Source organism: Gadus morhua, chromosome 13 (genome assembly GCF_902167405.1).
Source record: "Gadus morhua chromosome 13, gadMor3.0, whole genome shotgun sequence".
NCBI lineage: Eukaryota > Metazoa > Chordata > Actinopteri > Gadiformes > Gadidae > Gadus > Gadus morhua.
This window is the reverse complement of record NC_044060.1, coordinates 16,592,495-16,619,886: the sequence shown is the minus strand read 5'-3', so window position 1 is coordinate 16,619,886 and position 27,392 is coordinate 16,592,495. Positions and strand designations below refer to the sequence as shown.

Here is a 27,392-nt window from a genome sequence, read left to right as displayed (position 1 = left end):
CACGTGCATGCAGGCATAAACACACAAACACACACACACCCACAAGCAGATGGCATGGAAGATGGAAAAAGGAATAAGAGGCAAGCGCTGCCAGGGATACCCTGCTGCACGGTGGTTCAGTGAGGCAGAGAGAGAGATGAATGTTAGCCCGACCTTGCTCTGAGTCGAGCTACCGACCACGGCACCTGGGAGTGTCCCGAGTGATTTCAGACTGACATTTACCGACTGGAGCGAGTCCAAGTACTGATCTTTACCTTCACACCGCAGATATTAAACGTGCCTGTTTTTGTTAGTTTTTTACATGGATGGCCCTTCAATGTATAAACTGTTTAACTCAGCTGGCTCAAACAGAGAAATGACCCTTTCACTCATTGACATGAATTCATGTTTTTAATTGCTGTTATCCCCTCCCCTTATCCCAAGTAGTTAGAATCACAACAAGGACACCTATGGAGGTTTTTCTTTTAGAATTAGTGCGAGGGGTTGGACCTCATGAAACTGCAGATTTGGGGAACGTATGGGTTACATAAATATAACATGTTCTATTTTGCTTCTGTCACTATGCACTTTCCAAAGAGGCTGTAGCCCCTTAATGTACTGCACCAAAGGATGATGTACATGGTGTACAGTGCAATGCTGACACCATCTTACATAAATAAACCATGACGTGGATCCCCAAGTCTTCATTTACGAGTCTAAACATAAGTTATTGCACCGGAGTCTGGAAAATTCTATCTTTGAGACGACTTGAGTTACTGTACTACTGGAAGAAGAGGTCGCCGGCTGGGTGTTTGCGTCACCCCTACAGAGGGTTAGAAGGTGGACACCTGTTTTGGATTACATCAGCATTTTCTTACGCACCTGCAGTGACTGATTGGTTATGGTCACATCAACACTGTACATGCACTAGCTTTGACTAGGACACACACACACACACACACACACACACACACACACACACACACACACACACACACACACACACACACACACACACACACACACACACACACACACACACACACACACACACACACGGGGTGTAACTGAAGTCACGGTTCGGATAATACCTTGGTTCAGACATCACGGTTCGGTACGAGTTCGGTACAATGGAGGGAAAAGGAAAAACAAAAATGCAGAAGGCAATTCTTTTTTATTGTGCATGTCTCAGGTTGTACCACCTAGTATCATAGTCTCTCCCCTGAACTAGCTGCAACAGCCTGAACTGTGTAATCTAAGATCTAAACAGTAAACAATAAGTACCCCACATCACCTCCAGACTACATCCGTAACTTGTTAACAAAATAAGACAATCAGTTATAATACTGAAAATGCAGCATGCCTTATTTATGAAAGTGCAAAGTACACAGAATTACAGCCACTACGAGCCAGTCCCACAATGAGCTTTCCACAAACGTGCCTTTTTTTAAAGGCGGGTCAAGGTGGAGGGTGGGGGTGAGGCCCTGAGCAGCTAGCGGCCATTGTACCATGCACTCGTGTTTACAGTGGATGTATCACAATGGCGAGGGTACCTAGGCACCAATCAGGGCTGCAGTTTAGTTGTCCCTGAAGAACTTGTGCATCTAACTTTAGTCCCGCATTGCTTTGATTAATTTGCATGCCAGTTTTATTTAATTGTATTCAGTGAATTCTCTGTGTAATCCATGCACCGAACCGTGATGTCCGTACCAATTCGGTTGAATACGAATACATGTATCGTTACACCCCTAACACACACACACTAGGGGTGGGAAAAATAATGTGTATTGGCCAATCTGATTTGTCTTGAATTCAAGCCTATGCATAGCATGCACGCAAACTCACAGTGAGACACAAGAACTCCTTCTAATTCAAGAGCAGCTTTTTCTATAATGACATAGAAAGGAAAGATTAGAATGAAAATAAAACTGAAACCTATTTTTTTACATACTTCCATTTTGTGTTGTAATGCAAGCTGCATTGATTATTGCATTGTTCATAGAAAGTCATATTTGTGACGAAAGCTTTCTCTCTAATAAAATATTAGATAAGTTAATTAATCTGTTGATGTCTTTAATGATCATCACAAAAGTAGGAAGTGATTAGCAAACTCTGAGTAGCAAACTCAGATTTTGAAAATCACGCATGGAAATGTACATAAAAAAAATTGTTGCATCAAGATGCATCGATAATCGCTTTAGAATCGAATAGTTGACCTCATAATCGGAATCGAATCGTGAGGTGCCAAGAGATTCCCACCTCTAACACACACACACACACACACACACACACACACACACACACACACACACACACACACACACACACACACACACACACACACACACACACACACACACACACACACACACACACACACACACTTACATAATATGGACAAGAAGTATATTAAAGGTGCAGTTTGTAGAATTTAGTGCCATCTAGTGGACAGACTGGCAGAAATGGAATATAATATGATCAATTATCAATATCTTTGAATTTCAGAATATCCCTTGAAAAGAACAATCATGTTGTCATTACCTAATTATGAGCCCTTATTATCTATATAGGGAGTAGGTCCTCTCCCGAGGAGATAATAACCAAACACAATGCATCACTTGACACTTGGCAACTCACCGCTGTGGAGGAGGATGACATAATTTTGTAAGTACCTACTGACCAGTCCTAACCTTCCAGGCCAGTATCGGCCACTTCTACTTTGTTGTCGGAAAGGGAAGGGTGATGGGGGGGTTATTCAGTTGCTTGCAATCTGCACCTCACTAGATAGATGCCATTCAATCCTACAGTGCACCGCTAATATAGGTCGGATGCCCACCCCGCCTCGCTTTTTGTACTTCCTCTACGGCTAAAACACCATAGTTTAATTCAGCTGTACTGCTGCCATAATGTGAGCGTACGGTAATTAGTCCCCCGCTTGTTTACCTAGCCAGAAGGAAAATAAATCCTGACCATTGAATTGGCTTGAGGAATAGAAGGAAATCGACAAACTAGAGTTACACAAGATAGAAATGGATGTGATGGAAAATGCTGTACAACATTTCTGATGCTTAATGCACACTTTGATAACCTTTAATAACAAAATTTCAATTGTCTGTTGTCCATCACTTTAACAATGGTCAAACATAATACTGATAACCCAACATGCAGTTCTAGTTTCATGATATTTTGTTTAAAGTAAGTCTTTTAATCGTCTCAGGTGGACAATCTTCCGTACATCAGGCACTGGAACAGGCAGAGAAACAAAGGAGGAGGTAAACTGCTAGACTATAACCAAACCCTAAGAGACAGTGTATAACTAGTCCATAAGGCCTGTGCGTGCTCGCCTGTTGGAGTGGAGGCTCCACTTCACCACTGCAGAGGTAAGAAGCCCACTGCAGCAAAAAACACAGCACGAAGCGGCGTACTGCAGTAGAAAGGAGAAACCTCAGTCTGCCTGGCTGTTTGGGGTCCTTCTCTGCTGTCCAAACCAAAGGCACAAGGACAGATGGAAGACAATATCGGGGTGGTCATGAAACAATAGGGACAACGAGAGAAAAGAGAGAAAATGAGAACATGGTGTTTGATATGATATACAGTCGGTATGTAGTGGCTGCATTCAGTCATTCATTCAGTCCTTTAAAGGGTGACCCCCGATGCTGCTAATTGGGCTTTTTGCTTGTTGTTTCGTTGGCTCCTTTTTATTTTCGTCAATCAGATGTTGACCTTTGAATTGTATACCCTTTTAAACTTTGACAAGTGAATAACATCAACATTCATCTCAATTACTACAAAGGACTAAAAACCCGATTGTGCATTACCCCAATGTATAACTTTGAGAGTATCGAAAAAACAAAAAGCATTAGTAGTTTTGAAACCAAATGCTCATAGACCTTTTCCTCACGGCTGTATGACAGTATGACTGCGATGTGAACTGCCCTAACTGAATCATGCAGCCAGCACCAGCAATATGTCCGGAACGGTCTCATGTTCAAAGGACTGGACATTCACGTAACAGGAATTAAGTACAGTGGGTTATTGTATTTCCACCACAAGCCTTACCCTGACATTGCATACCCCCCTGTTAGTGGAAACCCCCCCACTGAGAGCAGAGGAGGTACAGCAGGCTAGAGGACCACAACAGTCAGCCAGTCTGCCTGCAGTCCTCGGACCTCCTCAGACTCTGCTGCACTGATGCACCAACAGCCACAAACGCAGACATCACAGGCGGCCTTTTGAGGCCGTTCCAAGTCAGCCGCCGAACTGAGTATTTCTGTGGAGTCAGCGCGGGATTCCTCTGAGTCTGGACGGATGGCAGGCAGCCACTGCGGCAGACCACAGCCGTTCGATACGCGCCCCTCTCCTGCTGCAGATATCTATTTATAAAATTGCACTGCCGTCTTTTAAGCAAATTATTCAATAATGCACAGTGTCTCTTGCACCGCGTCCCGATGTCATAAGGTACAGCCCGTGGTCGCCACGGCTGCAGTCTGCAGCAATGCAGTGAATCCCCCCCCCCCCCCCCCCCCCCCCCCTCTTCGAAACCACCGACAGGTTGCTACCACGCCGTTCTGACTGATGCCGTCACGGAGGAGAAAAACAAGGAGCAAGGAGGATGTGGTCCAGAATGCCTAATGACAGCCGGAGCGGCGAGGCAACGAGTGGCTGTGGGCTGTTTGAACAGACTCATGGAGACGGACGCGGAGGAAACAGCAGGTTCAGAGCGCACAGCACACACACTCACACGCACGCGCGTGCACGTGCGTGAGTAACGGAGCAAACTGGAGTTGAGAATGTGGAGAAATGTTAAGTCTGTGCAGAAAGGCTTTTTATGCAGCTGCGTATAGAGGAGATGCTTGCGTTCTTATTACATGTTATATCTAAATAATCATATATCGAGAGAGAGTGAGCAAGACACAGAAACAGAAAGAGAAAGACAGAAAGAGAGGGAGAGTCTTCTTTGTTTAAACGCTTGTACTAGGAGCGGGGCTGTAAGGCGTTATATATTTGTCAAAGAGAAATAAACTATAAATCCATCTAAACTTGTCGTTCCCTCCTCAGCACCATTTTACAATGTATTGCATTATCACATTATGCATTTGATGGAAGTGTTGCTCGCCTCTATAGGCACAGTGCCAAGCAGACGTGTTTGCACTGAGGTAACACAGATTCCCCTGGTTTAACTGACAACTAACCACGGTTAACTAAAAATATTATAATAAATACATGAGTGCAAAACATTAGGAGTAAAATAGCTGAGATAAAGCCGAGGGGAGGGCTTCAGTCTATCTGGCTCCCTCCTTCAGTGGTGCTCATATGGTAGACAAGACATCCCCAAAAGACTAACCACCAGCCAATCTGTCCAACTGACCAACTGCATTTACCCAGTCAGACGATCCCTCACTTGTACCAACATCCTCCATAACATACTACTATTGGATGCTATAATAAGAAGAAATAAAGACTGCGATTGGAAAAAGTTAGCAAAAAAAAGGCTTCCATCAATCCGATTAGACTTCCCACCATAACACAATAGAGGACTTAACTTTTTACTGCTAATGAACCGAGTTAGCTCGCTGAGTTGAAGAGTTCAGTTGAATACAATTACATTGGGATCAAACTGGCAATTATACAGCGGCTGAGATTAAAATCCAAACTTAAACCTTCCTCTTTACTCTCTCATTTGGCTCCTATGATGTCCCTCAGCTCTCTTTACAGTACAATCGACTTAACCAGCACTAGCCTAAATTCCTGCTGCCAATAGTCACTAGATTAGAGGTTTCCTATGCGTTGCTTGTCCATGTCCACCCTGTCCAACCATAATGCCTTCTATGTTTTAGTGGGTTGCTGTAATCGTGCCTGGACACCAGTGTCCACCCCACTAATTATTACTAACCCCCATCGCTATGAACCAATCGGCCAATACAAGTCTGATTTGTTTTTGTTTTTTTTACTCCAAACCAACCCTGGAAGGAGGGATTACTCAATCAGTGTTGATTCTAAAGGTTTCTTTCTTGCACTTTGGGGGTTAGGGTTAGGGGGTGTCATACATATTTGGCCTACAAAGCCCCTTGAGAAGGACTGTGAAAAAGGCTATGCAAATAACATTGACTTGGCATAACATGACACAGGACAGTAAATGAGCCAGACTTCCGGATCTGACCACACCTAAAACGAGTGAATTTGAGGAGGTATCTTGGGAGTTATAATGTAAACAGCAATGTGCCCCATGTAATTGGGGCATTAATGTACGAGCACAACCAGAACCATCTCAGACTGCTTGTATCTCAGGGCACATTGAAGTGTTAGATATTGGTGAAACATTTAACAGAATGTGAGTGACACCGCTCCGGGCCGAGCATGCCCAAAGCATGCTTCCACGGCGCTGGCTTGCATGCATTGTGTCCAAAACAATCATGGCTGCACACATCTCTTAGTGTGTGCACAGAGCGAGACTCTGCCACAGGGGGACCTAAGGCATGAGGGGTGAGCATGCTGTTTATCCATGTCCACGTGCATGCCATGGAAGTGAATGGATGGCGCGTGCCTCTGTTGATCACACTTTGCAGTGTGGAAGGGTGGTGAGGAAGCCACCCTATAACCCTTTTGAACTATGCCATCTCACTCATCTTGCTCAATGATTCACATATTTGACCAACTTTCTCCTGAGCTCATCTCTGCCGCAAAACACATAAATATAAACACATATCAACAATGTTAATACCGACCTTGATGCATTGTATCTTCAATACACATCATCAATTGTTTTTGCTTGCATTACATACCATTTGCTACATTTAAATATTAATACACACTCTCCCATACACAAACACACGCAACTCTGCTACGTCTTTTGCGTGCGGGAAAACTTCAAAAATATGCTTCAAACCACCCTGCATGCTTTTCAGCAATAATGTGTCTTGTATGCTACAATTAACTAGTCACACAGAATGTGTTGGTGATTGCATTTGTTAAAATGGCCACCTAAAATAAACAGGGAAAAAACAGCAGTAATGTAACAAGGTGTGTTTTAACCCTTATGTCTACCCATAGGTAGATGTAATGGACAATCATTGTTGTAGTGTGAGATTGTTTTGGACAGCTTATTTTTGTTCTGGTGCAAGCATACTAAAATGATTGCAGGGTGTCCCTATGCCTTGCGGTCAGAACGACAACATGCCATCTATACAGTAACGCCAACCTGGGAACATGGCAAAGGTGATAGCAATGCGGTAAAAGGTAAGAGGGAAAGAGGGAAGATTGGCTGTCATCTGCCTTCTGTACGGGCCCTCCATTATCACGCCTCTGTGTGATTGGCCACCGTTTACATGGAAGAACACGGAGTGCTGTGTCAAATAAGCACAGCATTTGTGTTCAACATTGGTTCCATTTTAGCCACACTAAAAAGAGTCCTGGACGATGATCTATGATTGGCATCTTACTTCCATTGTAAACATGGATAAGTAGCCCATGTCAGCGCTGGTGTATTCAAAGGTCACTGGCCAATGTAATTAACAGAGGAGAGTGTTTATCGGATCTTTTGGAAAGCGGAGCAAAGCTTTCAAACATGATGAGGACAACAGGACTAGCAGTTCTCTGTGGCTGTCACTGCATCACATGAAAGCTGGTTTGTATTCTGCACAGCTTTGGAAATCAGTGAAAAGTGGGACTTTAATTGAGGGGATTTTCATGAAGCTGCAGTGCGGCCAATATTCATACATTCTATTTCATAACTGCTGATTTTCTTAGTGCAAATATTTACCCAGAGAAAGATTGGTGATCACGGACCCTATGTTTAATGTTTTGTGGTACTCATTCTCAATTGTACAAAGTCATATTTTTTCTACTTTTTTCTGATATACAAATTCCAGGATTAGCTATTTCTACATATATGTCCAATTTTGAGATGTTAAGGCAATGACAGGAATAACAGGTTACGGCCTTCTTAATAAAGGTGTATTCTGTTTCTCTTTCAAGACTTTTTTTGTTTTCGTGTTTTCGTCAGGAGGTCTGTTTCCCTGTGTCATTAATCCCAAACTGCCCTTCAACCATAAATATCCATTCCTGTGTCGAAAACTCCATCTTCACCATCAAACATTTTCCTCATAAATATATTGTCATACATGTCATCTGCTACATCCCCAATTAAAGTTTTTAATTGGGGACAGTAGTTCTAAAATATAGTTCTGATCTGTTGTGACTGAAGCATATTGTCACATTTTGGAACCAAAGCCCATGTCTTGAAACGGCTATTAAAAGTCAAAATACATTATCGGTTGAAACGATCTGCCTACAAGTAGAAATTATGTGAAGGTTTAGTGCAACTTCTATTTTCCCTCGATTCAGATAGAGAGCGAGAGAGCGAAAGAGCGAGAGAGAGAGGGATCTCCAGACAATGTTAAAGCTGAGCTGTGCAACCATGTAACATTTGAATATAGCGTTGCACGGTCATTGAGATGACGTCCATTTTTCCTGATTTCATTTCTGAAACGGTACGATTGGTTAAAAGACACTCTACCACAATATGACATAAGTGCTGTGTGGAGGAAGTCAGTGGCTTTTGGATCTACTCTTGGTCGAATGTCTCCCATATCAGCAAAAGCGGTATTCAAGAGCATGCAAGGAATGATCTACAAAATAAATCGTCAAATGAATTAGCTTATTAGCAGTCTGTTATTATTAGGTATAACTTAGGAGGAGTAGGGGTGCAAAGAGTTGGCTTGTGAGGTAAACAAATAAAGACCACCAATGCAAATAAAAAATTATAATGAATGAAGGAATCACATGGCTGTAATTGAATGATTAAATAGGTATATTTAAAAAGGTGAGGATGTCCTAGAATAAAGTTATTCTAGCATAAGAATATTTATCTCACAGTCAAGCTATACTTTCACAAGAAAGTAAGCAATGTTTCCCAAATGTTTTTTCATCATACTTGGGAAAATATAAAGGAAAGTCTAACTAGCCAAATATAAGTTTTCTTATGTCTTCATAAAGATTATAGACAACAATATAGTGGTTGTACCGTAAACTATAAACTGAGAGCAAAGAAATTGTCATGTTTTTTTCCCTCTGAGATTGTGTTGTCCCGTCTTGTCACATGTCGATTGTGTCTGTGTACATGTCTGTAATCCTCAGGGACTACACACATGACCTTGATGAAGCCATCCCCTAATTAGAGCTTTAGCTATAAAAAATCTCTCCAAAGATAACATGCAAGTATGCACTGCAGCACTCTCTTTAGCCCGCTACATGTCTCAGTTATCCTCACCCATCTTTCTTTGGTTCCAATAAGAGCCGGTCTCTGCCCCCCCTTGCTCGGCAGCTCATCGGCCTCGCATCTCTTAACGTTCTGCATTTCCTTTTCCTGTGTCACCTTCCCCTGCAGGCAGACCACGTGATCAGTCTGCCTGCCCTATCGTCTTAGGTTACCGCAGCAAAAACTTTTTCTACCATAAAAACACCCAAGCAGATATATAAAAGGCTAGCATAACTGTTAACAACTGAAGTCTTCCTAAATATGTACGGCTTACTTGGGTCTACCGTAACCCAAAGTTCACAACCTTTAAAAGGCTAAATCATGTCAAACGCTTTTGCTAGTATGAAAAGGTTAGTTTGCATATTTGTTTTTTTTGCAATCTGTGATCCTTTACAGGGAGTCAAAAACGTGGTTTCATTGCTGTTACCCCATGAAGGTTCATAAAGGTGAAAACTGAATAAAGTATAATTGGTCTATGAAGGATTCCCGACTTACTTCTTCTCCAAACAGTTGGGAGAGATGGGACAGATGGGAGATGAGACAATATACAACTGACAGCCTCTGCGTAAGACTTTGAAACCACTTGGCTGGGTCTATTTGAGGCTAACCTATAGAGGCAGGCAGTAGCCTAGTTTGAGCAGTAGTCTGGTGAAGCCCACATGTGCCATGTCCAACTGGATGCCCTGGAGCAGAGCAGACATGGCTCCGATCAGGCCATGAGATGAGTGTGGGTAAATGAGTAGGCAGTGACACCGTCACAGGCATCTGACCTTTTTACACTCGGATGAACGACTAGAACGGCATGCAAACCCCATTTATTCAACTGCTTTCTCGCTAAGCACAAACCGAAAGTGAACCAACGCTGTATTGCAATATTTGTGAATTGTTCCTGGATAGCTAGGTGCACGTGAACATAGCACTAGGTTGGGTAATCGTTCCCTTTGTATACAGTCAGCAGGAAAAGGGGTAACTATCATTAATATCACAGGTCACTGGTGTGAATGAAGAAACAAACACCTGTAATTCTTATTCATCCTAGATAAATAGTCAATTATATTAAAATGAGTGCGTACACACAATGCTGTTTCGGGCACGTATTTCAGTATCGTGATTCGTGATACAGGAATACGTAGCTTGAAGTCAGTATGACATTTTTTCTCTCTAGCTACGTCGAGAGGAAGGAAAAAGCTAATTAACAATAACAAGGCCCACAGTGATTCAGTAATGCCCAATGAAACCCCAAAGGCTGCTGGCTTTGGGAAAAAGATGGAGGCACATTCACAATGCTGGCGTGTTGTTAATTAATGGACCTACACCTGGTAAACATACAACATAAAGTGAGCCTAGTTGGATGGAATAATGAGGAGGCCAGAAATCTGCTAAAGCCCACATCTGATCATGGGATGGACCATAACAGGCCTGTGGAAACCTTCAATTGACATGACAGGGACTTCATTAACACACACTTATCACGTTAACATTTCAACCACACCCTCATCACGTTAAAATTACAACCACACCAGCTGTACAGCAAAGTCTATGAGAGCACCGGACAACAAGGAAAACCAGCAAACATATCTTAGGAATAGGTACAGTAAACCATACCAATCGTAACCAAAATATATTCAACCACAAGGTTGTAAATTGATGATGATATTTTCTCATGATGCCTTTGCAGGGTTTGTATGTTGTCAACATACAAACTGATACGAGTTTAACATTACAAAACCAACATCAAACAACACTTGATGGAGCTGTTGTAAGTGCTGTTTATTTGTTATGCAATTCCCTCATAAATAAAGTCATTAATAGGCAGCCCCATGTCAGGCATGATGCACCCTTGCTTCATCCCACCAATAGCAGCGACCAGGTACTGTAGTGCCTGTTCACAAATGGCTCGGTCCCAAAAAGCCATCTGTTTGTCTCTAAAAGCTGTTAGTGGTGTGGGCCTCCGCCAATATGTCCTTTGAATATTAATTTCATGATTACTCCGTGTGGGCTATGTCATTTGTATAGCATTAGCAGTACAGACAAGCTAGGGTAGTATGCAAAATAGGATTATGCATTTATCTTATATTTGTGGCTATATTATATTCCTGTCTGCTTGCTGATTGTTACCATTTGTTCGATTTTTAATTATTTATCCTGATCGCACATAAGAATAGCAGGAATCATCCATTGTTTAACTGCATGATTTAAAAAATAGTAAATTATAGATTACCTAAATCTATCATTTACTTCAGATATAGTATTGAATTCGTAAAAAGCACTAATGGCCCTTTGTCTTTGAACTCCTATGTCTCAATTCCACCTGTTGGCCTCCTTAACAATGGATTCCTGCTCAATATTGACTTTTAATATAAATAAATATATAATACTGACTAAATCAGTCAAGATATTTTGGATGATCACTCAGTTATAGCACAGTTATGTCAAATAACTGCAATTCGTCCCAGCCTTACACAATGTGTGGAAATTGTCCTGCAATGCAGACATTCTGAGAATGGATAAACATATTCATCAGAGGGATGTTTACCCCTTAAAGCGAGAGATGAATGTCATGGTAGTGTGGCTGATATGCGATGGTGGTTCTAAAGCCCAAAAGTTTAAAAAGAAAGGGTTATGCTTGCTTGCTACCTGGTGTGACATTAGCAGAATAGTTGGTGTATTGGCTCAACAGAACATAGTGCATTTTTATTCAGCATCAGTAAATCAAGATTATATTTTAGTGATGGGGAAGATTTCCCAATACCACATACAGTATACATGATATGGTCCACATTAATGGTGCTCATTTCAGTTGCCAAAGTTTATGAATATGAATACCAGATGTATGCGGTGCTTGAATTCCCTTATGAAAGGATGAACATATAGCAAATTAATGTGTTTTTTTTTGTCCACACAACACACGCAGGGGAGTGGCCTGCCATATGCTTCATATGCGGAGGATTGCGAGATGACATAATATGTGCATTATAGGCCAAGTTTATCGAAAGAAAGGAACTTCCTTTAAAAAGTGCATACAATAATCTTAAGGGAGGGCGAAGTATGTTTGCAGAACCACCCTAATGAAGACTTACTGGCACTGAAATCCCCAATTCTCCTTGCTTCTGCTGCTGGTGCTAGAAAAATCAACAGCTTACAATACTGCACCAAATCAAACCCCTGCAGCCGGGCTCTCCTGTTCCCCCGTCTCAGTGTTGGACCAGAGCCACTGGGCAGGCAGGCAAAACAAGACCTGCACTCACACCTTTTTAACATATTGTCGCCCAGGCACAGCTACCTGCCACGAGCTTTCAGCTACATGCATCACAACACTGCGGCTCCCTGCATCATCCCCTCTCTGCACCTCACCAGCCTGCCACTGCAACAGATGAGTACTGCTGCAACATTGGTAGGCCAGGTGAACTACTCAAAGCTCTGTGTGTGTGTGTGCGTGTGCGTGTGTGTGTGTGCACTTCCCAACAAAGCTATTTTAAGGTGCGTCTGTATAAACCCTGACGGCCTGGCTACTAGTCCCTGTGAGCAATTTAAGAGGACAGAGACCATGCATAAAACATGACATACATGCAGACACAGAGAGGGAAAGATCAGGACCAAGAGGGAAGACGGTCAATGACAGATCGGAAGAGAGCGATACAGGGACCGAGTGCATCACACATTCCAGTATAATAAGGTATGCAAAGATGGTTCTCAATGCAGCAGTAGAAGCATCCAGCATATTGACAGTGTGAGAGAGCAAAGGGGGAGAGATAGAACGAGAGATCAAGAAAGGAGATAAAGCCGTGTACATCCTCTAGCCCGCTGTTTACAGTGCTAAACACTCATACGGCGATAGCATGACATCTGCTCGCCTACGACGCAAACATATGCCCACATAACATTTCTACCTTCATCAGCAGAGTCGGTTAGGAGAGCGAGAGAAACAGAGGCAGATGCTAAAAGACAGGAAGCCGCTGTGCCATTGAGATCTTTCAAACACCCACCTCAGTCTACCGTCTATCCTGACGCAGGGACCCCGCTGAAGGGCTCGAGCGGAGGGTGGCTGTGGCAGAAGAGGAGCAGGAATTCCAAAAGGAGAAGAGAACGGGGGAGCAGGGAGAGAGAGCAGGAGAGAGAAGAGGAGAGAGCGAGAGAATGAAACCGGACTAGTGAATGACTTCTCCGTTCTCTGAAATGGGGTGTCTCTACAACGGTGTGCCCGTGTGAGATGAGCATGTGTGTCTGATGTGAGGCATGTGAGAACGATAAGGGCGGACAGAAGGACAGATGGATAGAGAGAGATATAGACAAATAAGAAACAAGAAAGACAAGAGAGAGTGAGAGTGAGAGTGAGAGAGAGAGAGAGAAGAGGGGGGGGGATAGGGAGCAGGGAGGACGGAAGAAAGAATGAAAGAGGTACGGTGGGGGAGAGAGCGAATGAGCGTGTGAGCCCGATAGAGTCGCTATGGGGAGCAGATGCATTAAAGGAAGTGCCCCTCCCTCTGGTTGCCCTCACACACACACACACACACACACACACACACACACATACACACACACACACACACACACACACACACACACACACACACACACACACACACACACACACAAAAACACACACACACACACACACACACACACACACACACACACACACACACACACACACACACACACACACACACACACACACACACACACACACACACACACACACACACACACCATTTCTCTCTCTCCCCATCACACACACACACAAACCATCCCCTTTGCCCTGTCAGCACTCGAGTAAGCAAGCATTTGGAGGGAACAGAGGAGTAAGCTAAAAAAATAAGAGAATGATGTAAGGATGAAAGAAAAGCATGCTTTTATTAAGATAATCCACAATTAAACTATGACTCAAAACATGACTATACACTTTACATTGCGGTTTGCTGACAGTAGACTGGTTTCCATACAGTGAACCGCATCAACTTCTGGTAACACAAGATGAAGGGGAGGTGCAGCATGCTAAGCAATCACTTTAAAGACACACCAGAGCAGGATGGAGATATATGCTGTCCATGACACAAAAGGCCTTATCTCTATGCAAAGAAGTCAAATATGAAAGCTTTTTTGTGCATCAAAAAGGCTTACTACAGTGTAATGCAATGGCTTTAATGCAAATAGGCAATGTTATTTCACTATGGAGATAGAAGTTTGATGTAACATTTCACTCTTTTCAATTAAAAATAAACTGATTTGAGCAGAAGATATGAGGCTGACTGAGAACGATGGCTCAGAACCGAGGTTTCAATTTGCCAATGATTCAAATGTTAGCCAATTATACCAAACCTGCATGTTAGATAAGTCACAGTATTGTTTTGGTCCGGTTGTTTACCAACATATTAACTCAGGAAGGAAGGAAAAACATTTGTAAGCTTTTATCTTGAAATAATTTGTTTAATTTTATTAGGAACTAAGATGATTCAGCGCACTTTCCTCTTTAAATGTATTAATGAATTCCACCTATAGCAACCACATCTATAGATCGGATCCCCAATCCACATGGCAAAAGAACACCTGAACAACCTCTTCCAAACAACTTGGATGATACACGTGCTATTAATGCAGCTGTGCAAGAGTATCACAGCCTACAGCCGTCAGCCACATTGTTGCACATTGTTTAAATTAATTGGACTATGTTATCATGGCACCACAGGCAAATTATCAGCACGGTTTATAAAGATGGCCAACCCTCGCAAGGGAAGTCATCCGCAATGCAATTGTTGCCAAGTGCAATTGATTGCTAAGTGCACGCACAATGCAAAATGCCTCTATGTGCTATCATAGGTGTCTGCTGCATGCGTGCAACGTCATGCCTGAAGCATCCTAAGAATCACGATGATGTTGTTAACCGCTTACAGCCCCGACAGAGTGTTTGCCCTCCACTCGTACTGCTAGACAGGTTAAAAGGCATAACGCGGCATCCATTAGTGTCGGTGTCAGACTGTATTAATGGAACTGAGAGGCAATTCCATTATCTGTCTGCATGCAACCATAAATTATGTTCATAGAGTGAAACCCAGTATATGGAAATGTAACTGGTTAATACTGTCAGAAAATGCTTGATATACTCGTCATAAAGAACATTCAAACTGTGATTGTTTAGACTACCGCTCATGAAATTATACCACCACTGATATAGTGATCTGTATGGTCATATGCTGTCTAGATCTGGTCTTCGAGTGTCTATCTGTCTGGCCAAAGGTTGAAACCCTGCGTCTTTTGAATCCCTTGAGAAGGCCATTAGGCCTGCTATTGCTTCGACATCGCTGCGGAATCATCTGCTGGGATTATCACTCGCAAAGAGAAAGTGACAGGTATTAACCAAACAAATTAAAAGCTCTGAGGAATTTGTCTATAGCTTCATGTCCAACACAGAAAGCTGCAAAATCCTCGCTGGCCTGCTGACATGGCAGATTAGCCTTCAGAGGCTGCTGCAGAGGCTGATCAGTCACACCAATAGAAACACCAAAGATTGATGGTATACCCCTGCTACTGTATGCTTTCCAAAAGAAACCGGTCAAACCAAGATGTGGGTGAAATGAATGCAAGGCCTGTTGTCATGCTGAATTCTGATGGTCATAATTAGATTACCCTATCATAATAATAATTAATTATATAATATATTGTATAGAAATAACATTGAGTGCACAGGCAAAGAGATACAGATATTTAGAATTATATATTGTTGGTATTCAATTTTATTGATAGCTATAAGGGAAAATCCAACAAGTCACATTCTGGCAAGGTTTTTGATGCTGGTGATAAATCGTTTTCTTCCTCAGCAAACCTCCACAGACCAAAATTCTCCACAGTCATCAATTGTACAGAGAAATGGGTCAGCCTTTTGAAGCAAAGACATTTTAGATAATATATAAATAGCCTATACTGAACACCAAACTACAATAGTGGCCACAGGTGCTCTCCAGCCACTCTGCTGCATTGAGGATATAATTTAAGCCCATCAATTATCTCAGTGTGTTGATCAGTGTACCAGAAGAGATTGTTCATCATAGAAAGAACTGGAGCAGAAAACACCTTAATGAGAACAAAATGAAAAGGACTCCACACACAAACTTCTCAAAACATAATGCTGAAGTGAATAACTCACAGTGTCATTACAAGAGCAATACACCCATCTTAGGACTGACAAAGATGAGTGCAAAACTGGATGACAGGGATCCACATTTCTCATTACCCTGACAATTGGTAACGCTCCAGTTCTAAGACTAATGGATTTCTGCAATTACCGAGTACCACCCTCTGACGGGAACACCAGAAATGATTCTCCAGATGCACATGCCATTGCCTAAAGCAATCAAACCCACCACTTAATTATCCAGGTTATCTGGTCATTTCTCCAGAGATACTTTCACGTCAACACAGTGCTAATCCTGAGTATTGTCATGTTCATAGGGATGCAAGACTACCACTTTTCAACTACCAGTACTGATTGAAAGTGCTTAACTTAGACACGATCCAAAGGCTGATCCATTCCATAACTTTAACTAAAAGCATACTAAGCCCAGTTTATTGGGCTCGGTAGAATGAAGGTGCCTCCATGAATCTTAATGCCTCCATGTGGCAAGCAATCTGAAAATGAAAGTCGCTCTTCTTGTCTGACTGTATATTTTACTATAAAGAATATTTCCATTATGTTTTTTGATGCAATTAATGTTGAGTCTCTAAATAGTATCTAAATGTACGTTTTTATACATACATTTCACCAATAAGATTGTGTGTATTTGTAATTATTTAATCATCATTTTTTCCAATTAGTCATCATCCATGATTTTTCCACTGATTGCATCCATAGGCTACTCAGGCGAGCAAGGTTTTTTTTCCTGCAGCACTAATAGAAGAGATGCAACGTGCATCCATCTAATTGCATCATTAGCCAGTAACAGTGACTCAGTAGAGAAGACTTTACACTCACCCTACCCCGCCCACCACCAACCACCCATCCAGAAATAGTTAGGCAAGCCCAAAGCCCTGTAATGTACAGTCACTCAAGCAGAATCATTCTCACATATTATGTGTGAGAAGGCAAATTGTTAACATTCCAGGAATATCCCGGTGCATGGGGCACTCATTAGACACATGCAATGTGATGCAGATAAAATGCTGCTCAGACAGTAACTGGGAACGTGTACAAGTATTTATGTTTGAACGCATTATAGATTTGAGACATAAGGTAGCCTTGAATTATTTTAAAACCGGAATAGTTCAGTAAACACCACACAAGTTGTCAAATGCAACCACTAGCCCGATCATCAACGTGAGCAACATAACCATAAGCTCATAACGGGAAAGATCCCCTCTGACGCATCCTGTGTCTTTCAGCCTTGAGGGGTTAGCTTATTAAACCTGCGTTTGTGTCACGGTGAATAAAAAGCAAATAAATCACACCTAATTGTCTTTTTGTATTCATGGCACCTCTTCTGTGCTTCTTGCTGAGAGTGAGAGATATTCAGAAGATTTATGTGATCTTATTTGACGAATCCAAATTTGCATTTAATCGAAAATAACCTATTCAGCAACTACAACTAAAGCAATTGCAACCTTTTTAAGTTGGGTGATCTGTCAAATGAGCGTTCAGTAAACGCGTCTTTCTCTTGCTGCCTGTTGACAGCGTGTAGACTTGTAAAGGGGATCGTATTGGGAAGTGAACAGTCTGCACAGGCCTGTATCTATGGCGAAATTACTAGTCAGCTTCATCACTAAATCCTGCGATTAGTTACCCCCGTTTCAAATAAAAGGCATAACCTTGGTGGGTTCATTCAATAGTAGATCATATCTTGTGAAATGAAAAGAATTTATGTGCATATCAACCTCCAAATAGCGACATCCCGAGTTACCCAGACAGGTGGGCTAGAATACCATTACAACATCGTTTCCTATGGTGTTGTTGTATTGGTGCATGTTGTTAGTCTGAATCAAGAACACGGACAGCTGCTGAACGACATGTTCAGCTTCAGATTAATTGGTAGAGTAGGAGCTACACACAACCGGTGAGATGCATAACGCCATGTAATAACTGCTTTGCAGCTACATCACTCAGTAACATATCGATTTTCCCTTTTGCATCAATTCATTCATACATTGTGGATACCGAGCGTTGTTATTGTAGCTAGCTTTGGAGAGACGCAAATGAATACAATCAGAGCAATAAACTCACAACTCGCCGCTAGAAGAGCTAAGGGTATGCTATCATGCCTCCCTCCACTGTAGCAATGAGGGCATCATGTATTCATGTAAACGAGCCACTGCAGCGTGAAATAACTTGACTAAAACATGTCGTGACATACGAGTAATCATATTCATGTAGCAAGCTAGGATACGATCGACCAACGAAATGACTAAATAATCCCGCGTTAACTTGGTATATCGCTGCGTTTCTGCTGATAAACTACTGAGCCCAAACGATTTCTAGACGCTTACCTTTGACGAAATCTTACGGTCGGAACTGGACTCGGAGAAGTGTACTCAGTCTGCACATCAACCCTGAGGTGCTTGACAGATCCACCACGCGCTGAAACATAGCCCGGCCCTTTTTGCTGCAGACGCGCTGTTATTGGCCATTAATGTTTAATGGCACTCAAACTCAAACTCCGTTATTGGACAAATGAAGTGCCATTTAATTTGTATTGTATTTCCCGCTCTCTGCCAACAGAGAGCTGAGAGGAGTGTGGAGATTTCAGCAAGCAGTACATCGTTTATTTTTAGGTGCCAAACATTTTACATAGAAATTGTCTTACTATTGCATCCATGTGGAAAGTGCCATTTAATATTAATTTCATGCAAAGGAATACAACCAGGCTCAAAGCACATAAGTGTTTAATGTCATGTATATCTTAGAAATGAACAACTGTAGGAGCTAAAGTGCATTGTTTTAGGATTAACCTTTTTTTTTTATCCTTTATTTTACCAGGAAGGTCCCATTGAGATACGTTATCTCTTCTTCCAGGGAGTCCAGGTCAGTTGACTATCTATGAGGATAGTAAAAATCGAATCAATTATATCTCTCCTGTTGAATAATTTCCCATACGATGATATCACTTTAGTCAATCACATTAGTTGACACTGCTGCTTGAAGGTTACTGGCTACCAAGACAAGGGCTATAATCAGTCTTTCAACATAAGTGGTGCTTTGACTTGAGCTACAACCTCAGCCCCCATTAGCTCCTCCACAATGGCTAATGCAAACTCAAAACTGGTTCCTGGACCACGGCTGGTGATGAAATGGCCATCCTTCTGGACACGTGCTTCTGAATACTTGTAGTGGTCTATAGACAGGGAGGAGGAAACAAAAATGTGAGGAGTTTGACCCCTAAATGCAGTTTGAAAGCCTAGAATATAAAATAAATGGGTCAGAATTGGCTGACCCAATTCTGGTACATGCCATTAACATGTCAGCCTCACCTCACTATCAGTATTGGCTTCCTTAGAATCTATATGCAATTATTCATGTATAAATCAGTAACAATTATGTATTGGGATACTTCCTATTTATTATGTATGTGAACTCAACTCCCAGAGTTCCCATGTATCCTGCATATTTAGAAGTGAATGCATTTCATGACAACATATGCTCTGGACATCCCCTAAGTAAGTTATATTTCAGTCAACCCTATACATACCTGAAGCAATTACTTCTATAAATATTGGAAGATAGGAATATCCTACCGTCATAGAAATGAATACATTTTTGGAGGCATCTGGATGCAAACAAAATATAAAATGTCGCTTTTTGTACAACACCAGAAATGTATTCAAATAAAAAAGTTCTGTAATAATATTAATAGTCAAACACCTTCAAAAGTATTGCAAAGAGGCATGCAAATTTATGCCCCAATTCTCTCGATTTACTTTAATAATGTTGCCTATTGCATATTTATTGCATGTGTTTGTAGAACTTGCTAACCTTAACCACATTAACTATCTGTGGTCATTGTGCAACATGATATAGTTTCTGTATTAATCAGAAATAGGAAATAAGTGCATGGTCATCATGCATAGAGATATATGTTGTGCCACTCTTTGTCGCAATAATGGTCGCAATCTGTGGATCACATCTTCAGTGGGTGATTGATTGAGTTAAGAATTTTCCGAACCTTGTTTCTGGCACAGATTCCTGGCCTTCAAATAAAGCTTATGTGTTCTTTTTGTTGTTCCAATACTAGTTAATTCAGAGGAAGAACTGATTATAAATCAAGAACACAAGATCAGCAACAACACAAAAAGGGAAGCAACGACATCCTCTGCATTTGCTAATGGGACAAATGTCCTTTTAAATCGAACATCAGCTGGACACATTGGTGCATTACATATGCTACCTTCTGCAGTGTATAGATGTGCTTCAAAGCCATGAAACAGCTGTTACAGCACCATCTGCTGCAATACATAGAGAATTGCAACCCTAGCCATGTCTGCAGGATCCAGTAATAAACTATTAATAGATAGATTGATATGTTTAACATTATACCTCCAGCCATCATCTTGTCTTTCATGGCAGGGTGTGTGGTGACGGTTCTGCCAAAGCCAATTCCATGGGCCAAAAGAGCAGTGGGACCTTTAGAATGGAAAGAGTACAAATTAAAACATCTATGCAAAACTGTATTCATTCATTACAAATTTAGAAAAAAAAGAAAAAAAAACAATAGTCACAGCCATTTTTTAAAAGGTGGTGTTGCAACAAAGGTATATTCATATTGCTATCTCTTCCTGTGTTTGAAATACCACGTTCAAAAGTGCCAATAGAACATAATCGAGGCCAGTGACAATGCAAACCACTGTGTTAACTTAGGCAATGCCCTTGCAATGCACTGAGTTCATCAGAATACTGCAAATAGAAAGGTATTGATTACACTCCTTGGCTGCATATCCATGCAGTCTAAAGATTGCACTTTTCCACTGGCATAACAGCAGTCAAAGCCAAGCTAAAAGAGAGATAATGCAGATTGGAACAAAGAAAGTGAAACCTGGATACACCTTAAATCACAGAATAGAAACTAGATACACTAGATATTTGCGGGGCATGAGACAAATAAGCTATAGATATTATGCTAGTGTTAAACAATTTCTGTGTAAATTGTTTCTACCCTGCCTTAACATTGGAAATAAACTTGTGTCCACATCAAGGCAGAGTAATAAGTGTTGCCAGTTTTGCCCTTGTCAGCCAAGTTCATTATACTGTACATCCCTTTGAGGATTGGCATCATTTTCTAGGACACCCTCAACGTCACTCTGCCACATGGGCCCTCTGTCCCCATTGAAATGCCCTTCATGTGTCCTTTAAGTACAAGCTGTCAAATATATATTCCTTGTTTGATAATGGCAGTTATTAATGGTCTTTATCCAAAAAGTGGACACAGATTAAGCTGCATAGCATTATTCAAAAAAAGTTGAAACACAGTACAATGCATTGGTCCGAGAGAAAAATAAGATGAATTCATGGATGGTGTTTCATGATGAATATATTAGGTTGTGAACCTCTATACTGTCATATTGACCTATTCACTTAAAATCCATAATTGAATAGCCTCAGGACAGTTCTGGAAATGTCCAACTCTGGAAGGCCTCATGTATATGATCCCTATGAATGTGAAGTGACTGTTTCATGCAATAGGCAACGCTTTCCAATGTAAGCTTCCAATGTTACATATTATGCCATTCAACAGAGCAGGGATACCTGGGTGATGTAAGAAAAATGCAATGATTCATTGTTGATGGAACTACAAAGAATGTATAAATAACATGCATTTCTTGTGCCGCTTCATCAGTTCTGTCTATGCTTTTTTTATCAGCGCAGAACTCCATACACTCCCTTCACTACAACCATCAATAAAACCAACTAAGTGACCGATTGGATTCAAAAGTTTGAATTGCAGTATATCAACAAAGTATCAATAAATTTCATGAGGAGACATTCATTCATTAAAAGAGAACATGATTAACCAGAGATCTCAGCCTTGGATAAATAATGATATCTTGGACACCATTCACAAGTAAGTGAGTGAGTTTAAAAGAACCAACCTGCCTGTTATTTTTAAAGGGTATAAAACGTTTAGAAATAATGTACAGCGAATGGTGGATGAGACAAAAAAAATGTTGTTCTAAAATTGAGGAGCATAAAAAGGATCCCAAAAAATTGTGGCCTGACTCTTAGGCCTTTGGAGACGAAAGAGTAACCTAAGCAAAAAAAAAGTAAAATAGGCCTAGATATAAATGGCTCCATATCATATGATGAAAAAATGGTGGCAAATACCTTCAATAGTTCCTTCACAACAATTGAAAGCAACCATTGCAGAAGCTTGCCTCTACTTCTGGTGTTTTTAGTGATCCACAGAAGGTGCACTATGAAGAAAAGGGAGTCCAGCCAAACACTTTTTTTTCAAACAAGTAACCGAGGAGTTGGTACTGAAAAACTCAAAGGCCTGAATCCTTCCAAGGCTACCGGTTTTGACAACATTCCTACCAAATTTCTCAGGGATGCTGCTGAAAAAAATCATTCCTGTCATAACTCATCTTATAAATGTATCCATTGGAAATAACCATTTCCCCAATAAATTGAAGGTGGCAAGAGAGATATCCTTATATAAAAAGGGCTCAAATCTGATCCTGGAATTTTCCGCCCCATATCTATCCTGTGTTCAATTTCACAAATTGTTGAAAGGATCATTTATGAGCAAATAGACGGGTATTTAGCAGAGCAGAACCTCTTATTTGACTTCCGATCAGGCTTGAGAAAAGCCCATTCCACTGATACCTGTCTGCTCTATCTTACAGACTTCATCAGGAAAGAGGTGGATAAGGGGAATTTTGTTGTTAAAAGGTGTTTGACACAGTCCAGTATGATATCCTCTTGAACAAACTCAAAGCCCTGGGATTTTCTGATACAGAGAGAAGTTAGAGAAGTTAAAAAAATTACTTTGACATGTGTTCGTACATGGTTCATGCAAGGAGATCGGGGGACTGGACCCATAGAAACATTGCTTGCCATCAATCTCACAGTACCTGCACATATGGCTGCAATCAGGCCTTCCCTAGAATCCTGATCCTTCAGCACCTCTTTCACAGCAGCAGACTACAGGAGAGAACAACAGAAATACAACCCCATAACCTTGCAATCCTATAACATCAGATTGCTAACTATACAGTATCTCACAAAAGTGAGTACACCCCTCACATTTTTGTAAATATTTGATTACGTCTATTCATTGGACAACACTGAAGAAATTACACTTTGATACAATATAAAGTAGTCAGTGTTCAGCTTGTCTAACAGTGTAAATGTTATGTCCCCTCGAAATAACTCAACACACAGCCATGAATGTCTAAACCGCTGGCACCAAAAGTGAGTGCACCCCTAAGTGAAAATGTCCAAATTGGGCCCAAAGAGTTAATATTTTGTTTGGCCACCATTCTTTTCCAGCACTGCCTTAACCCTCTTGGGCATCAGTTCATCAGTTCACCAGAGCTTCACAGGTTGCCACTGGAATCCTCATCCACTCGTCCTTGAGGACATCACGGAGCTGATGGATGTCAGAGACCCTGCGCTCCTCCACCTTCCGGTTTAGGATGCTCAATAGGGTTTAGGTCTGGAGGCATGCTCAGCCAGTCTATCATGTTTACCCTCAGCTTCTTTAGCAAGGAAGTGGTCGTCTTGGAGGTGAGTATGGGGTCGTTATCATGCTGGAATGCCTTCATGGTTCCCTCAATGAACTGTAGCTCCCCAGTGCCAGTAGCAGTCATGCAGCCCAAGACCATGACACTCCCACCACCATGCATGACTGTAAGCAAAACACACTTGTCTTCGTACTCCTCACCTGGTTGCCGCCACACATGCTTGACACCATCTGAACCAAATAAGTTGACCTTGGTCTCATCAGACCACCGGACATGGTTCAAATAAGACATGTCCTTAGTCTGCTTGTCTTTAGCAAACTGTTTGCGGGCTTTCTTGTGCATCATTTGTAGAAGAAGCTTCTTTCTGGGACGACAGCCATGCAGACCAATTTGATGCAGTGTGCGGTGTATGGTCTGCGCAGTGCGCACTGATAGGCTGACCCCCCCCTAACCCTTTAACCTCTGCAGCAATGCTGGCAGCACTCCTACGTCTATTTTCAAAAGACAACCTCTGGATATGACGCTCAGCATGATCAGAGGCAGAGCATGATCCCCTCTCTTCGGAAACTCTCTTCCAGCATAACGACCCCAAACAGACCTCCAAGACGACCACTTCCTTGCTAAAGAAGCTGAGGGTAAACATGATAGACTGGCTGAGCATGCCTCCAGACCTAAACCCTATTGAGCATCCTAAAACGGAAGGTGGAGGAGTGCAGGGTCTCTGACATCCATCAGCTCCGTGATGTCCTCAAGGACGAGTGGATGAGGATTCCAGTGGCAACCTGTGACACTCTGGTGAACTGATGAACTGATGCCCCAGAGGGTTAAGGCAGTGCTGGAAAACAATGGTGGCCACACAAAATATTAACACTTTGGGCCCAATTTGGACATTTTCACTCACTTTTGGTGCCAGCGATTTAGACATTAACGGCTGTGTGTTGAGTGATTTTGAGGGGACAGTACATTTACACTGTTATACAAGCTGTGCACTGACTACTTTACATTGTATCAAAGTGTCAATTCTTCAGGGTTGTGCCATGAATAGATTTAATAAAATATTTCCAAAAATGTGAGGGGTGTACTCACTTTTGTGAGATATTGCATATTCCAAAACAAAGATAAAAATGAAAGAAAACAAACACGATAATACATGTATTATTAAAATCTTGTGGAAATTGTTTAGAATATAAAATCCAAGAATGAGAAAATGAAATTATATACCTCTGCCAAATTCTGGGCCCCTGGCATCCCTCCTGGAAGAAGCACGACGTCATAAGGACCCTGAAAGACCATCAATAGCATATGGAGGAAACATACTTGCATGTTCAGCACTCAATTTGATGTTCATTAACAATCATGTAATATGATACAATAATATCAAGAATTTCTAAACAATGCTTTCGGCTACTGTTGAGACATTAAATCACTGTGATCGTGTTCAGGGGTTTAACCTGTTTGCTGGCATCTTCCAAGCTTGTATCCGGACAGATGACAACATTTCTACTGCACTGGACTGGCTCTTTCCCCGTTAATCCTGCTAGTGTGACAGAAATCTATAGTAAAAGTAAAAAATCATCACAAAATCATGGTTATGATTATGAGATTCTCCTCTGGAACATTTAGTATATGTATATAGTGTGCACTGGGTTAAGAGGAGTAACTTTTACTTTGAAAAGACGGCACTGTGTTTTTAAGTGACGCGACATGCAGCTAGATATTGAACTTTAGCATTTACACCCTATGCAGACATTTGTAGTCGGATGTCATTTGTATTAATGTCCCAGACTCTGATCGTGTTATTATCAATTATATTCATTCATATAAGAGTTATGTTGCGTTACAAATTTTGAAAACATACGTGTTATTACTCGTCTACAAAGGCATTTTGGCTTTGCTAACAGTTGCAAGACTAAGTGCGAAGGCAGACAATTTTGGATTTGAAAATGACTCCTGTCATATTGGTATGGCGGACTGTAACAAAAAGCAATTGCGATCCGAGTTTAAAACCAGTTGGACATGTACGTTTGACTGTAACTTAAATGAAACGAGTTAGTTAGCGATTTCTGCAGCAGTAACGTTACAAACCCCAGCTCTACGCAGGACGTCCACGGGAATGACTGCTTCCATCTCTTCTGCACCTTTAGAAAGTATTACTAATGCCTTCTTGCATGCCATTGTATATAAAATAGATGTGTAGCTGTTTTTGATAAAAGGTCGTAATCTTGGTTCGCAACTTCAAGCAACCAATGCAGCCAGTCGCAGTATCCTCGATAACATGGCACTTGCCGTAGGGTTGCCAGACAGGGTTGCTATCCCCCTATTTAGGTTCATAATTAATGGTTGCGTATCCATCCTGCATGTTAAGTAATACTAAATTAAGAAACATTAATTAATTAATTGCCTAATTCATAAAAAAGCCAAGAGGATATGTGCGAGTAAATCTTAAGGTTACATGTAATTCGAAGTTCAAAGGAAACATACACAAAATGCCCAATTTCATTTATTGTGCATAAGGATGGTTTTATGTAATTTAATCTTATTATATCATGAACTGGTATGTTGCTACAAGGGCAGGAATAATATACGGTAGGTTCATATCTATCTCAGTACTCTGTTGTATATAGAATAATGGGATACATGATACCTTCATTGTTTTCTTTTTCTCCTTGTTTTAGTTTTTACCCATTTATTATACATCAAATAAAAGTTTCTAAGCTCGTTAAAGGTATGTCGTTCTTGTTTTTATCTACACATTATAAACAGCTTAACCAAAGGCAGGCCAGACAATATAAATCAAGTGTGGTGATTCTTCCACTAGAGGGGGTTATCAACCCACACATGATGAGTGTCAAAGAAAGAGAGGAGAATATATGCTCACCTATAAAGCTACACGCTAGAATGAATGCCTTCTATGTTTAATGGTTGATAAATGCTCCTGATTAAATAAAGAAGTATTGAAGAATGTAACACAGACTGCCTGATGGACAGACATTTTTTAAACAGAAAGTTAATAAATGAAGCAATAACTAAAAGTGAATCAAAGAGACATGCAACAAACAAACAAGAAAAGGGCCACCAAATTCACAAAGTAGGCTATTCTAAGCTCCTTCTGGAAACTTCTAAGTCCAACTTCTAAGTCTAACTCTTAAGGCACTTTGGGGAATCATATTCCGTTATGATTCCCAACCAACGGTCTGGGCTTTAGTGCTAAGGCAGCCGTCCCAGTTAATGTGCATCTGTGAATTCTGGTGCTGAGATTTGCTTTCATATTTGTGCGACAAATGAGAGCCCAGTAAAGTGGCAGATTAGACAAAAAGCGTAGGGGGTGCTGGCAGCAGGTTGTTTATTGCGTGCCTGCGAGTGAATCCAAGAGGCAGCAGTGATTACCAACATATACAGCTGAGGATCAGCACAACCAGACCCACGGTGGCAGGCAAGCTCATTTCCATACATTAATTCACTTATGGAGGTTTTTCCCCCCTGGTTCTTTTTCCGTTTT

At 41.3% G+C, this 27,392-nt stretch overlaps 2 protein-coding genes across 4 annotated transcripts in view; both read right to left on the bottom strand.

The window, feature by feature from the left end:
* Positions 1-18,807, bottom strand: part of kcnab2a (potassium voltage-gated channel subfamily A regulatory beta subunit 2a) — a 65,657-nt gene extending 46,850 nt beyond the window's left edge. For 2 of the 3 annotated variants that reach the window (XM_030375834.1, XM_030375836.1), the window contains exon 1: positions 18,707-18,807. The gene's annotated coding sequence lies outside the window, so the exon portion shown is untranslated. Of the gene's footprint in view, positions 1-13,221; positions 13,589-18,706 lie in introns of those variants that run through there. The other variant, XM_030375835.1, reaches the window with a different exon arrangement.
* A 223-nt stretch (positions 18,808-19,030) lies between these two features.
* On the bottom strand, positions 19,031-26,210 carry park7 (parkinson protein 7). Its single transcript, XM_030375840.1, has 6 exons — positions 25,979-26,210; positions 25,345-25,446; positions 25,115-25,174; positions 23,282-23,351; positions 20,751-20,837; positions 19,031-19,551 (listed from the first exon to the last, which is right to left on the bottom strand). The coding sequence occupies exons 1-6, from the start codon at positions 26,066-26,068 to the stop codon at positions 19,391-19,393; spliced, it is 570 nt and encodes a 189-aa protein (XP_030231700.1). The 5' UTR covers positions 26,069-26,210; the 3' UTR covers positions 19,031-19,390.
* Positions 26,211-27,392: the final 1,182 nt, after the last annotated feature.

Coding starts and splice junctions, on each gene's coding strand:
- park7 (XM_030375840.1), bottom strand. CDS start 26,068: ATGGCATGCAAGAAGGCATTAGTAATACTTTCTAAAGGTGCAGAAGAG. Junction 25,447..25,978: donor ACGTCCTGCGTAGAGCTGGG/GTTTGTAACGTT, acceptor CTTTTACTATAG/ATTTCTGTCACACTAGCAGG. Junction 20,838..23,281: donor GATTGCAGCCATATGTGCAG/GTACTGTGAGAT, acceptor TCCATTCTAAAG/GTCCCACTGCTCTTTTGGCC.